At 41.5% G+C, this 12,942-nt stretch overlaps 1 protein-coding gene across 2 annotated transcripts in view; it reads left to right on the top strand.

The window, feature by feature from the left end:
* IPMK (inositol polyphosphate multikinase) overlaps positions 1–12,942 on the top strand; it is a 45,035-nt gene that overhangs the window by 4,047 nt on the left and 28,046 nt on the right. For both annotated transcript variants that reach the window (XM_056494542.1, XM_056494541.1), the window contains exon 2: positions 422–507. In XM_056494542.1, the coding sequence (XP_056350517.1) occupies positions 422–507 (86 nt within the window). The remainder of the gene's footprint in view (positions 1–421; positions 508–12,942) is intronic.

The following is a 12,942-nucleotide window of genomic DNA, read 5'->3' on the forward strand; positions in this document are numbered from 1 at the left end:
GGACATTTATTTTTCTTCTAGTAGTGAGAAATGCATTAAATGTGGTACTCCTTTAATGTCTACGCATTGTTGGAAAACAATTTATGAATTATTTAAAAAGGGAGTGTCTGTGTAATCTTTTTTAGTTAATGATGGGGGTTTTGAGGGTGGAAGTTTTAATGTCAAGTCCTAGTACTGTGTTGGCCTTGAGCAGAACTACACCCAGGAAGTTATTCAGTGGGTAGAAATACGAGAAATGCAAGCAAACCTCTGCTAAGGGTTATATGTAGGAGCTGACAATTTTGTCTCTACTGTGTGTGCAGTGGAAGTAGTAGCAGCTTTTCAATAGGCTGTCCTTGATGGTGAAGTCACTATTTCTGGAAAGCAAAAAGAAAATTGTACCTCTTAAAACTAAGCCCTGAAGAAAATGCTTCTCTTCTAGGCATTCTACAGCATCCAGATGGAACCGTCTTGAAGCAGTTGCAGCCACCACCACGTGGTCCAAGGGAGCAAGAGTTCTACAACAAGGTGAGGGTCCCACAGTGTGGAGGAGGCTGGCTTGCTCCAGGTAAAATGAGGGATGCGCTTCCTGTAGAAGTACCTCATTATCATTGCAGTTGGGAAAGTGCAACCCAAAATACCATGCCATGGAACTTTCTGCTCCTTGCATGTCAGTCCTCATGCCAGACCTACTTAATTCACAGGACTTAAGCTTTCTTATTTGTTCATAGGATGTCAGACTTTCACAGCATCTAAGAGAAATTATTGAGAAATGTTATCTCCTCTCTATGTTTAAAAGGTTGTATGTTTGATCCCAACTTTCTCACGTAGCTAAGTCTCTCAAAATTGCTTACATCTAAATTTAGCATGTTTTATGCTTCCTCCTAGTCTGGTTTGCTGCTAGAAGTATTGCTCTGTTTACTGTATTAAAACTCAGCTCCTTTAAAAAGTCAATAAAAATCAAAACTTTAAACTTGTTTTAACTTCAGTTGTTGTATTTTCCTATTGCTCATCTTTAGTTTGCTTTATCAGTAACTTTAAAAAGTGAAGACCAGGAAAGCTGTTGCTTTCCTTTGAACAGTTTCTAGAGCCTGCAGTGTCCTACCTGCTGGTGATAGTCTGTCATGTGGTTTTTGTATGTCAGATTGATATGCCATGCCTTTCCATGGCTTATTAGGTACAATGAACTATCAAAATCTTCACACTTGATGTAAGAGGAGTCTTGAGACCCTCTACTTGTTCTGGTATTTGGCTTGGATTTTGGTTGGTTGGTTTATTTTTCTCTAAAAGAGTATTTATTTAAGTTACCAAAAGACCTTGCAGATTTCATGAAAATGTCTCATGTAAACAAAGCAAGGTGCTTTAAGGGAACAGTGTGTTTGCATACTAGCATTATTTGATAATTCTCATGATCAGATAGAGCAGCAACTCTTGAGTTACTAGGAGCCAGTTAAATGTAAATATTTTTCTGAGTTTCTCTGTGACTCTCATTGAGATGAGGTTAAGAAATACACTGTCCAGCCTGAGTGGTAACTTGAGTAGAAGGAGAAAGCTTGAACAGACTCCTTTGAGCACCAGGCTACTTACTGTGCTGTGAAATCTTCGGGCAAAGACAGTAACATGCTGTCCCTGCCTAAAGCCAGTAGGTAAGAGGGGTAAGTTCAGGCATTGCTTGGACATGAACTCTTCACATCAGAGACTTTGTAATTTTGCCTGTTTAAGCTTAGACTCATGTGACAAACCGTGATCAAGACCCTGGGCAAAGTCTTTGAGAAGGGGATGTCTATGCTAGTGTGCTTGTTACTGTGCTGTGAAGAGGTCATATCTCAATGTTAGTAACTTGTGAAGTAAGCTTCTATTCTGTCTTCTAAGACCTTGCTGGGTTGCTTTCAACACTGAATTATTTTTTATTATGTCATCTTGGAAAGGGATTGGGCAATTCTTGAAAAATAACAGAGAAAGGGAGAGGGGTAGACGTGATTAGTTGTGTGTGGACTAGGTGTTTTAGTGGGAGAAGGGAAGGGGAGAGCACATACATGTGTGTTGTGTTGGTAAAAGTACAGGAGAAAGGTCTTGGGGATTTGTTGCTTTTCAATTATTAACTGCTATCATGTTTACTCTCAGGCAAGAACTGTGTCATGTGGGCTATAGACATCTAAGCACTATATATTGTTGTTATAGGATGATAATTGCTCTGGTTTGGGAGGTTCAGGTTCAGGTACAGTTTCACATGCAGCTTGAGCTGATCCAATAGCTCATTGTTGCCAAAAGGGAAATGCTTTTCTTCCCATTCCTGCCATTTACCTTGCTCCATGATTGTGCTTTTTTGGATGTTTATGAACTGATTTGACCCATGTAAAAGATGGCAAAACTTCCTTGTTTTGGTAGACTTCTGGCAGTTTAGGTGACTAAGCTGACAAGCAGTGGGAACAGCAGTAAGGCTGCCCTGCTTTGGTGACTGAGTTCAGCCCATCTTGTGGGCTGTAATCAAAGAGACATTATCACCTTGGAGAAGGCTGCTGAGCCTCCAGAGATTGAGGGAAGGATAATTTTACTGCTCCTTGAGACTGGGAGTTGTTTGAAATACAGCTATTTGCAGGAGATGGTGAGAAACCGTGCAGAAATGAAACAAGTGAAATAAGACTGATAAGTCCCAAGCTGTCACTTTGTCACTGCAAAACAGTAGGTCGATTGGTAAGATCAAAGCAGGTGGTTGTCCATTTATATATGTGGATTAATTGCACTTTTTTTTAAAATTTCTTCTCCTGTTTCTACATATATGCTTAGAACTGTTTTGCCTGTAGGTAGGTAAGTTATTACTCCCTTTGCATCCCACCTTATACTACCATGAATAAAAATTAGTGCCCCAGTACCTGGGTAAGAAACAAGGAGGGGTGTCTTTCCTCCTGGAACAGCACACCTCCTCATGTGAAGTAACTGAGAAGCTCTGTAGTTTATGGTAGCAGGAAGATCAGCATGTCTCAGTTTCAGCTGCATGAGTCAGCTGGAGAGCAGCTATCACAGATCTGAAGCAGAAATGTCTTCCAAGAACCAGGAAGTGGTATTTCAGTGTGCAGTCTAGTGCTTGTGAGCTGAAGGCTGCAAGGAATGTTTCGTGATAGATGATAATGAGGATTTAAGAGACCAGTTTGATTAGAACTCTGATGTATTTAATGTTATACCCAGTAGATATTATCTTCTGTTTGGACCAAGAAAGTCTTCTCTTCTGAAACTGCTGGATTTGCTTGCAGCTCGATGTGTGACCATAACAGAGGTAAAATTCTGTGTTAGTGAATCAGATGTTTTTTCACTTGTTATTGATGGCTTATTTTCTGTTCAGCCTGATGCTAAGTACTTACCAGTGGAGCCCAAGCAAAATGGGTTTCCATTTTGGAATGGAAACTTGAGCAAGACATGTACTGCAAAATACTAATAAGTGATCCAAAACTTGCTCAGAAGCAGGTGGCAGCTGAAATTTGGAAGAATTTCACAGGTCTCTGTCAAATCTGGAAAACTGCTGAGGTAATTCCACTCGGGCTGCTGTCAGGTTACCTTTCTATTTTCTTCATACTATGTTTGACTCCCTTTAGCAGTCAAAAAAAAACCAGATTTTTTTTGGTAAGAGATTATTTCACCAAATAAACCAGTCTTTTATCCACTGTAGCACTACGTCTCATTCTCTACTGCTAGGGAAGGGGATTGCCATGTGTTATGAGGGAGGGGAAAACACTATGACAAGATTATAATGAATACCTTCTATGATAAAACAGTAGAACAATGAGCTGTTTATACTGGTTTGTTAATAGCTTACTGTGCACTACTTAACTTCTTGTTGGAGTGTGACTTTCTAGCTGTAATGTCCACTTGCTAATTGAATTCTGTAAATCTGAATAATAATAATCTAATAAAAACAATAACATTTTAATTTTGTTTCTGCAAACTCCCTTTCTGTACCTGAGGGCAAACATTACATTGTCTGCATAATCATGGAGTGTTTTACTTGGTATTCTGGTACCCTTGTCTGTGTGAAAAAAATATGAGGTTTTTTTAACCTCTAATAGCTACAAAAGACTTCGTTTTCAATTGGTTTGAGCAACAAGAGAATTAAGGTAATGGAGATGTAAGGGTGGTGTTTATTTAATGGCTATCTACACTGCTGATCAGTTGATTCTGTGTAATGGCAATGCTCTGTGAGAAAGTGTAGGTGGAGGTACTCCAAAGGACTGCTTTTAAAGGGGTTTTGGGAGGGAGCAATATACAGCGATGTGGGAACAGGGAAATAGTGTTGCTTGAAAATGCAGTCTTTTGAATTAGAGAAACTAAATTGGTAAAAGGCAGTGTGAGCTTACGGTAGGCTGCCTGTGCAAGCATGCTAAGAAATCCACAGAAGTGGCCTGCTCCTCAATGTGTTTCGGCATTTGGCTTCAGCCTGATTTATATCAGGGCTCATTTATCCATGATGAAATGCTCTGATTTAGTTCAGCATTGTTGATAGAAGGAGGAAACCTATCAGCACTCCTACGGTGATCTGTTGCACCAGGTGAGTTGAAAAATGTTAGTATAGTGTAATTTGAAAAAGTAAGTGCAGCCACTGTATGAGGTAACCCACTGCTTAGCTGGGTGGGGATCTCCTGTCTCAGCTGTCCTCCAGAGCACTCTGTGCTAGCATAACTCTGTCTTTGAATTTCAGAGCTCTTCAGCCCTAAGGGCTAAGCACTAAGGGCTTTCCTTAGTTTGTCATGTCAAGGATGTAGCATTGCAGAAACTGTTTTCCTGTAGGAGAGGGTGGATGCTGGAATGTCAAGCCTTAAATAGGGCAGCTGCTTTTGTTGGTGCTAAAATAGAGATTGGGCTGCAAGGAGGGGATGCTGACAATTTCAGGTGAGACTCCATCTGCAGAGCTACCTCCAGCTCTGAAGTCCCTGGCACGGGAAGAACATGGACCTCTTTGAGTGAATCCAGAGGTGATGAGAGGGCTGGAGCACCTCTGCTATGAGGAAAGGCTGGGAGAATTGGGGTTCTCTGGCCTGGCAGAAAGGGCTCTGGAGAGAGCTTAGGGCCCCTTCCAGTTCCTAAAAGGGCTCCAAGAGAGCCTGGAGAGGGACTTTGGACAACGGCCTTGAGGGACAGGACAAGGGGCATGGCTTCCCACTGCCGGAGGGTAGGATTAGATGAGATATTGGGTGGAAATTCTTCCCCATGAGAGTTGTGAGGGCCTGGCACAGATTGTCCTGAGTAGCTGGGGCTGCTCCATCCTTGGAAGTATTCAAGGCCAGGTTGGACAAGGCTTGGAGCAACCTGGGATAGTGGAAGGTGTCCCTACCCATGATTCCATGAGGGGAGTGGAGCAAGATGTCTTTAAGGTCCCTTCCAACCCAAACCATTCTGTGATTCTATGAAAACTAAGGAAGAGAGAATTTATAGTTGTTGTTAGCTTTGTGACTGTGCACAAAGATAGGTTTCCTCCAAGCTGTGTGTTAAGCATGAAGAGATGGAGTGTTTCTTAATGTTCATTAGAACAAGAGAAGGTTGCTGAACTGGCTACTCTTTCACTTCTGATCTTGGCTTTCACTCAGTGTGATTGTAAACCTGTTGGTTACTGTGTGTAACTTTTCTGAGCATGGCCTACTGAAGTTTAAAATTTGCTTCTGGAGCAGCTAATAAACTGGGATTTTATGCTCAACAGATCAATAAATGTTCCTGTAGACTTTTATTTGAACTGCCCTTCAGTTTTCCTGTGGTGACTGTAAAACATGTGGGGGGTGTCCAATATACTTTCCCTCCTCCTGCTGCCTGCTGAAAACTGTCCTGAGAAAGCTCCTGCAGCATGGACAGCTTCTAGCGGATACAGTTTTCTTTTTTCTGTTTGCTGTACATCAGAATTGTCATAGCTGATTCTAGTGGTGTTGCCATGTCATGGCTTCAAATAACATAGCTGCAATGGTATAAGGTTTCCAAGGCTACAGTAATGCAAGTTGTACTCAGATGCTCAAATAGTTCTGTCCCAGGTGCAAGGGTGGTTTTGGGGAGTTGGATTGAAGGAGGTGGACAGGGTTCTCCCAGTCCCAGCTCAGCTTCGGTAACTTCCTACCTCTGGCCAGTGCTTGTAAACCAAGGGAGCTGATAACCCACACACAGCATCATGAAAAGATAATTCAGCTAATCATTTGGCTCTTCTGGTTAACAAATCTTTCATCCGTGCTCAGTTAGTGATGGCTCTGTTAACTGCTGTAGCAGTAGTCCAGGTTCAGGGTTTGAGTCCTGCTGACCTGGAATGCAAGGAAGTTGTTATCAGTGGAGATAGCAGAAAATATTTTTCACTCTTGTTATGTGTCCTAAAAACAAAGCCAGGATATAAGAGAGACAAATAGCTCTGACATGTGAAAGAGCTTTACAATGGTTAGGTGAGAGGCACTTGAAAGCTAGGAAGGAATGGTTTTGTGGTTGCCTTCACAATTGTTCTGACACTTCCTTGGATGCATTGAAGTGCAGCTTCCATAGGGCAATGACCTGTGTTTGTTTTGCTTTCCCTCAAGAACTTACTAGCTTATTTTAGAGCTTGATACAAGGCAGAATGGATATTGTTTGTGCAGCTTTTGCTGTCTCTTTTTTAGCAGTCAGTCTTTGAGTTTGTAACCAGAGGATAATGTGTTAGTGAAACCCAGTTACGTTAATATTTCTGAAGCCACAGTTCCTTGTGCTTCTGGGGTTACAGAGAGGAAATGTTCAGGATTTGTGCCCATTTGGACCATTAGCAGTAATCTCCTTACTCTTTTTATTTTTTATTTTTTTTTGTTCTCAGTAGCCTGCTGCAGATCCTGGGCTATGTCTTTTCATTCCTGCACGATGCTTGCTTTTTTTCTTACTAATTTTAATTAGTATTCCAGTAGCTTCAGGCAGTGCAGAAGACTTGTGGTGATTTCTCCCCCTTTCCATGGCACAAAATGAACCCAGCAGTCTGAAAGATGGGTTTTGACCTGAATTTGCACAGAATTGCAATAGCTGACTCATAAGGCTCAGCTCCCTTTAAGCCTATATTGCATAAATTATGATAAGGCAGGCTGTGTTCCATAAACTGTTCTCTGCTACTGACAGGAAAGGAAAGGGATTGGGGAGGCAAAGTGCATCTTGTTTCAGAATAAGTTATCCTATTTTGTAAGCTTAGTTAAGTACTTTTGTACTCTTGACTTAGATGATTATCCTTGGCTGAAAAAGGATTGGATGATGGCCATTGTGCTGCTGTTTTGTACTGAAATATCCTTATCCTGTGATCACGTCTCTGGCTAAGGTTTTGATTTTCAGTCTCATACGGACAAAAGTACAGAATGCCTGGTTTTCTTAACATCTTGAGATGCAATGCCTTGCCCTTGCCTTTCATTACTACTGTACTTGGAGCTGTAGCTCAAAAGGATCTTTGGCTGTGCCTCATTGTGATACATCTGGATCTGCTGCATTGACAGCAGAGATGCTGGTACTGAAGTGTACAAATTACCTGTTGGCAAACATAGGAAGCATGTTCTGATGCAGTTCATTCCTGCCCTCAGCATCATTCCTCTGCTGAAGAATTGTCTAGAAGGGATGCCGTTTTGGTGGGGAAATGAGCAAACCAGCATGTGAAGTTGCCTCTAAACCATGAGCCTGGGCATATGTAAAGAAGGACACATAGTAATTCTTAACAATGACAGAAAATGCCTTTTTGACAAACTTGTGAAATAGTGGCACAGCTGGTATTCAGATCTTTTTTCACATGAGGAGTCGTCTAAGAGATGAAGGATGAAGTGTAAGAATCTGCTGAGTTCCTACTACTGTTCTGTAAGTACCTTTTTTGTATTCACTGTTAAATGACTGGACAATAGGAGCTGGAAAATATGGCAGATTTTTGTGGTTCTTGCACTCTGCAGCAAAAACAAGCTTGGAAGAAACACACCACACAGTAGAAAATTAACCTAGAAGGGTCTGTTGAGTGTCTATTTCCCATGCTCTTTGAGGACAGTGTATCACAGAATAAACTACAGCCAACTACAGCCTGCTTTTACACATCTAAGAAACCCTTTAAAAAGGGAGACAGTAAAAGGCCATTATTGCAATTTAATGCAATTGTGGAGCTACTGGGCGGAGTTGGGAATGGACTGAGTAGTCTATAGTCCATGCAAATCAGCAGGAAAAAAATCCAATTCTCTTAGCAGCCTGCATTTGAGGAAGATTCCTTACCAAGAGTAGATCTAGTTGAAATTAAAGTGAAAATGCATTGGTGTAAAGTGCATACTATGTTAAATTGAGTTAAGACTCAGCAAAGTGCTCCTGCTCTGCTGGAGGGTCATGCAAGTTTTTTTTCAGCCTGGATCAAATACTGTTTAGATTTCAGTCATGAATGTTTCAGAATATGGATCAATTTATTAATATGTGTTGGTGTTATACAGGAAATCCTTTTTCATTGTAAGTTTTTTTAAAAGTAAGATATGATTGGTGAGCTGACAGAATGAGATTGAGGAAAGTGGAGGTTGCCTATTTGAAAGAAAAACAAAATAAATTCAGTCTCCAGAAATAATTCTAATTTCCAGATTAAGAATACCCAAACAGGCAGGCTTGTAATATGAGAATATTGTTGCTGATGCCATACTTGAGGGAAGGGATGCCATCTTGGGAAACCTTGACAAGCTCGAGAAGTAGGCCAATGGAAACCCCTTGGAGGTTTCAGCAAAGAGAAGTACAGGGTTCTGCCCCTGGGGCAAGATAATCCCAGACACTGATGGAGAAGGGATTGAGAGCAGCCCTGGGAGAAGAACTTGAGGATGATTGTTGTTGAAAAACTTGCTATGAGCTGGCAACGAGTGCTCCCAGCCCAGAAAGCCAGTGGAATTCTAGGCTGCATCCAAGAGACCGTGGCCAGCAGATTGAGGGAGGGGATTCTCCCCCTCTACTCTGCTCTCTCCTTACCTGGAGCAATGCACACAGTTCTGGCATCCCCAACATAAGAAGGCCATGGAACTGTTGGATCAGGTCCAGAGAAGGCTGTGAAGTTGCTGAAGGGACTGGAACACCTTCCCTGTGAAGACAGGTTGAGAGAGTTGGGGGTGTTCAGCCTGTAGAAGACAAGGTTGTGAGGAGACCTTACAGCATCTTTCAGTATCTGAGGAGGCCTCAAGGTAACTGGAGAGACACCCTGCATCAAGAACAAGTTGCCCAGGGAGGTTGTGGCTTTCCCTTTTTTTGTGTTCAAGGACAGGTTGGACAATGGCTTGAGCAACCTGATCTGGTGAAAGGTGTCCCTGCCTATGCCTGGGGGTTTGGGACTACATCATCTTTGAGTTCTTCCCAACTCCTAACATCCTTTGATTCTGCCCTTCTATAAATGGCAGTTAAAATGGAATGCCTTGACCTGGCACGTGGGCAGTGAGCCAGTTTAAGGTGCTCAGGAGGCTGTGGGACCAGCTGTATGCTGTCACTGTTGGTGGGGAGGGCATGGAAATGTGTATAGGCCTGCTGTCTCTGAGTGGCTGAACCTACCATCAGTCTGCCCCAGCATGTAGTTGCTGCAGTACATTCCTTCTGTGGGCTCCTACAGCATGGACAACTTCCAGTGGATAAGTTTTTTTTTCTCCCTGTTTGCTGTACATCAGAATTGTCATAGCTGGTTCTAGTGGTGTTGCCATGTCATGGCTCCAAATAACAGCTGCCTCTTCCAGTCCTAAGAAAAAAAAGCTAACATATGTCTGTCAGGACTTGGTTCCTGTTTCTGTCTCTTTGAAATGTAAAATTAAATTTTGCTTATTTAAGTGTAAGTGCTTCAGGATTCCTCCCAAGTCTTGTTCTCTCCCACTCCTCTTTGTAAATATTTAGTTAGGACCTAATTACTTTCTGGGAAAGACAAAAGAGTAAGGCTAAATGTTCTCAGAAAGTGGGCCAACCATACTAGTCACATTTCCCGTTTGTTGTATTGTTCTACCATTCCACTTTCAGTAATTTCAGTGATAATTTAAGCTGATTTGTTGGAGCTGCTTAAAAAAAATTATTCTTGGAGCAGAGAGTTTTTATTAAAACACTCTGGCTGCTGGCTTTGCCTAACTTGCTTTGGGTCTGTGAGCTTTGATGTGGTGGTGGTTTTTGGCCAGCTCTGTGTCTTCCCTCAAAATCCCAAGCAATATTCATGTTGCAGCACATAGTGCATTTCAGTAACAGAGCTGCCTTTTGGCACAGTAGTTGTGAAGACAGATGAGAAAACTGGTTGTACTGTACTTCTGCTAGGGAGTAGTAATTGACTTTCTGCCTTGAAATTCACTGGATCTCCCTGCCTCCTGGTAGCTTGAGTTTTGCAGTGGGCAACTTCAGGTCAGCGTCTCTCCAGCTCTGTTGAGCGTGTTGTCAAAGAGAAAGGAAAAATAAGAATGTGATAAATGTTTAGTGTGTTAAAATTGAAAATTCCTTACCGGATGACCAATAGTAGTATGTCTTAACCGTTTTTTAGTTTATGTTCTCTTTATTTTTGCCTCTAGTGGAGACTACCTAATGTGAATCCTGCTAGAGTTTGTTTACATGCATTTTGATACAACTGAACTGAATTCTGATTAAATTACAGAGTAGAGACTTTGATTTGCAATTTGCCATGTGTTTTTTGACCATTCATTTAATCTCATAACCTATTTTAAGAGGCTGCTTAACAGGTATTTATGAGGGCAGCAACCTCTGCATTGTCCTGAGTATCTTTAAGAATTGTCTTAGACTTCAGAGTGCTCTCAAGTTAATTGAAGACTCCAGCTCCTATGCAGTTGAAGCTGAACATACCTAACTGTGCTAGTGAGTTGTGAACAGGGGAGAGGCTGAAGGGCAAGAGAAAGCTCAATTCTAAGGAAAGAGATTGGTGTTGAAACATGATCTCTGATTTTGCAACAAAGAAGGCTCTTATATGTCCACTACCCTTTTCCATGCTCAGCGGGGTGACTTGCAGAAATTGTAGGGAAGTGTGAGTAGAGTAAGCAACTTAAACTTGTTTGTTGTTAATCTTTAGTTGCCCAGGAATCTTGTGGAATGAAAGTGCAGATGGGAGTTTCTGTCTTGTGAGCCCTTTTTTACTTCTGATAGGATATGGCCAAATGCCTGCTAACATTTTTGAAAATCCTTTACTGCCTTGCCTCTGCAGTAAGTTGTTATTGGAGAGAAAGAGGGACGGAGGATCTGTCTCTACCCAACTTATTTCTAACCATTTTGGAGTAACTTGCTGCAGATGGTGCCTGTGTGTAGTATTTGTTTAGTGTTATAGTATTTATTCAGTGTTGCTGCTGGTGGCTGTGCCTGACTGCAGCCTTTTGGGTGGTTCTCTTGGCTGTTGAAGACTTGAAGCTCTACTACATCCTCAAAATGGGTTAGTGTTTGCTTTGTCTCTTCTAAATATGTTTCCATGCCTGAGGCTTCAAATCTTGCTCGGGCCAAGCCTAAATTGACTATGTAAAATGCAAAAGTGGATGAAATAAGACCTGCCATTTTTTTGGCATTATTAGAGTTTGACTTGTTAATACACATGACCAAATGAGGGTCTCTCTGGGAGATTTTTGAGGCTTATTTTCACAGCCTTTATTTTATGGAAGGTAAGACGGCCAACCCCTTCCTATGTGTTTGGTTTTTTTCCTGACTCCTGAAAGACTTTTGACTTTGTCAAAAGTGTCTACCATCTTTACTTGAAAATCCATTTATGTGATCAGATTGTGGGAATAGATCCTCATTTGTTTTAAACACTCTTTCTGTATGTATGTATTTTCAGTGAAAATTATTGCAATCTCATAAATATGGCTGCATATTAGGTAGTAAATTAAGCAATTTGGTATAATAACATTTAGTAGAACAGCAGTCACAAATATTTAACTTCTGAAGTTATTGTGGCGTGAGATTTTGAGCAGAGCTGGCTCAATGCCAGTCATTTTTGAATAGGTTCTGTGGACACATAACTCAAACCATGATGGTACCAATTAAAAAAAAAATAAAAAGCCAGCGCTATCTGAATTGTAGAACCAAGCAGATATGAATTGCTAAAATCACAGCTGCTGTTTCATCCTCAATTTTTTTGACCCTTGCACTTGCCTGGTATAGCTGGCTGATGTGGAAGTCCAGAGGGGAATGCCATGTGTGCTCAGGTAATTAAAGTCTGTGGTATAATATGTACCCAATGGAAGAGGGAGTTAAGGTTGCCCTAGCATCTGTAAATCTTGCATTTGCTAATTTAAGTGCGTGACTTAGCTGTCATGCACTTAAATGGATGGTAACTTGGGGGGAAACTGGACTTAGACCTACAGTTATATGTCATCCTCAGTGGTCAGGCCAGATTGTCAAACCATGACACATGAGGAGAGATCAGTTGCCTGTGATGTGACACCGTGCCTTAAAAGATACACTCCCAGCAATTTCTTTATAAGTTATATCAACAGTAGTAGCAGAGGGTGTGGTGTTGGGTGTACCCTAGAGTTTTGCAATACACTGTGCATATTTGTGTGGTTTGAGCTTTCAAGATTCTGCCCCTTCCCTTAGGATCTTTTAAATGGGGCATATGCTATGAGTTAAAGGAGTGAGTCAAATTCAATACCTTAGCATACAGTCTGCATGTGTATCATGTTCTTGGTAACTGCCCGCTAAAAAGTAGTGAAGGTGTCATAACTTGGCTGGTGCAAGCCCTCCATTAGCTGTGGAGTAGTCCTTCTGTTAGAAGCATGCTGGTGATTTGAGTTTACTTAGTTTGAGATTTAGGAAAATTTGGGACAAACTCACATTAACTAATTTTAACACTGCTGCTGCATGAGGTGCTGTCTTGAGTTACTGGCATAACTGAGGATAGCCAAGGCTTGCCTCGGTGCTCCAAAATAGCATCTGCACTTCTGGTCTATTTTTTTTCCTCCACAGCTGTATTAATGTAACAACACTACAGGCATATATTTTGCATTACCTCCCTTTTGTAGTTGCTATTGCCAGGTATCCCCC

Source organism: Oenanthe melanoleuca, chromosome 6 (genome assembly GCF_029582105.1).
Source record: "Oenanthe melanoleuca isolate GR-GAL-2019-014 chromosome 6, OMel1.0, whole genome shotgun sequence".
Classification (NCBI taxonomy): Eukaryota; Metazoa; Chordata; class Aves; order Passeriformes; family Muscicapidae; genus Oenanthe; species Oenanthe melanoleuca.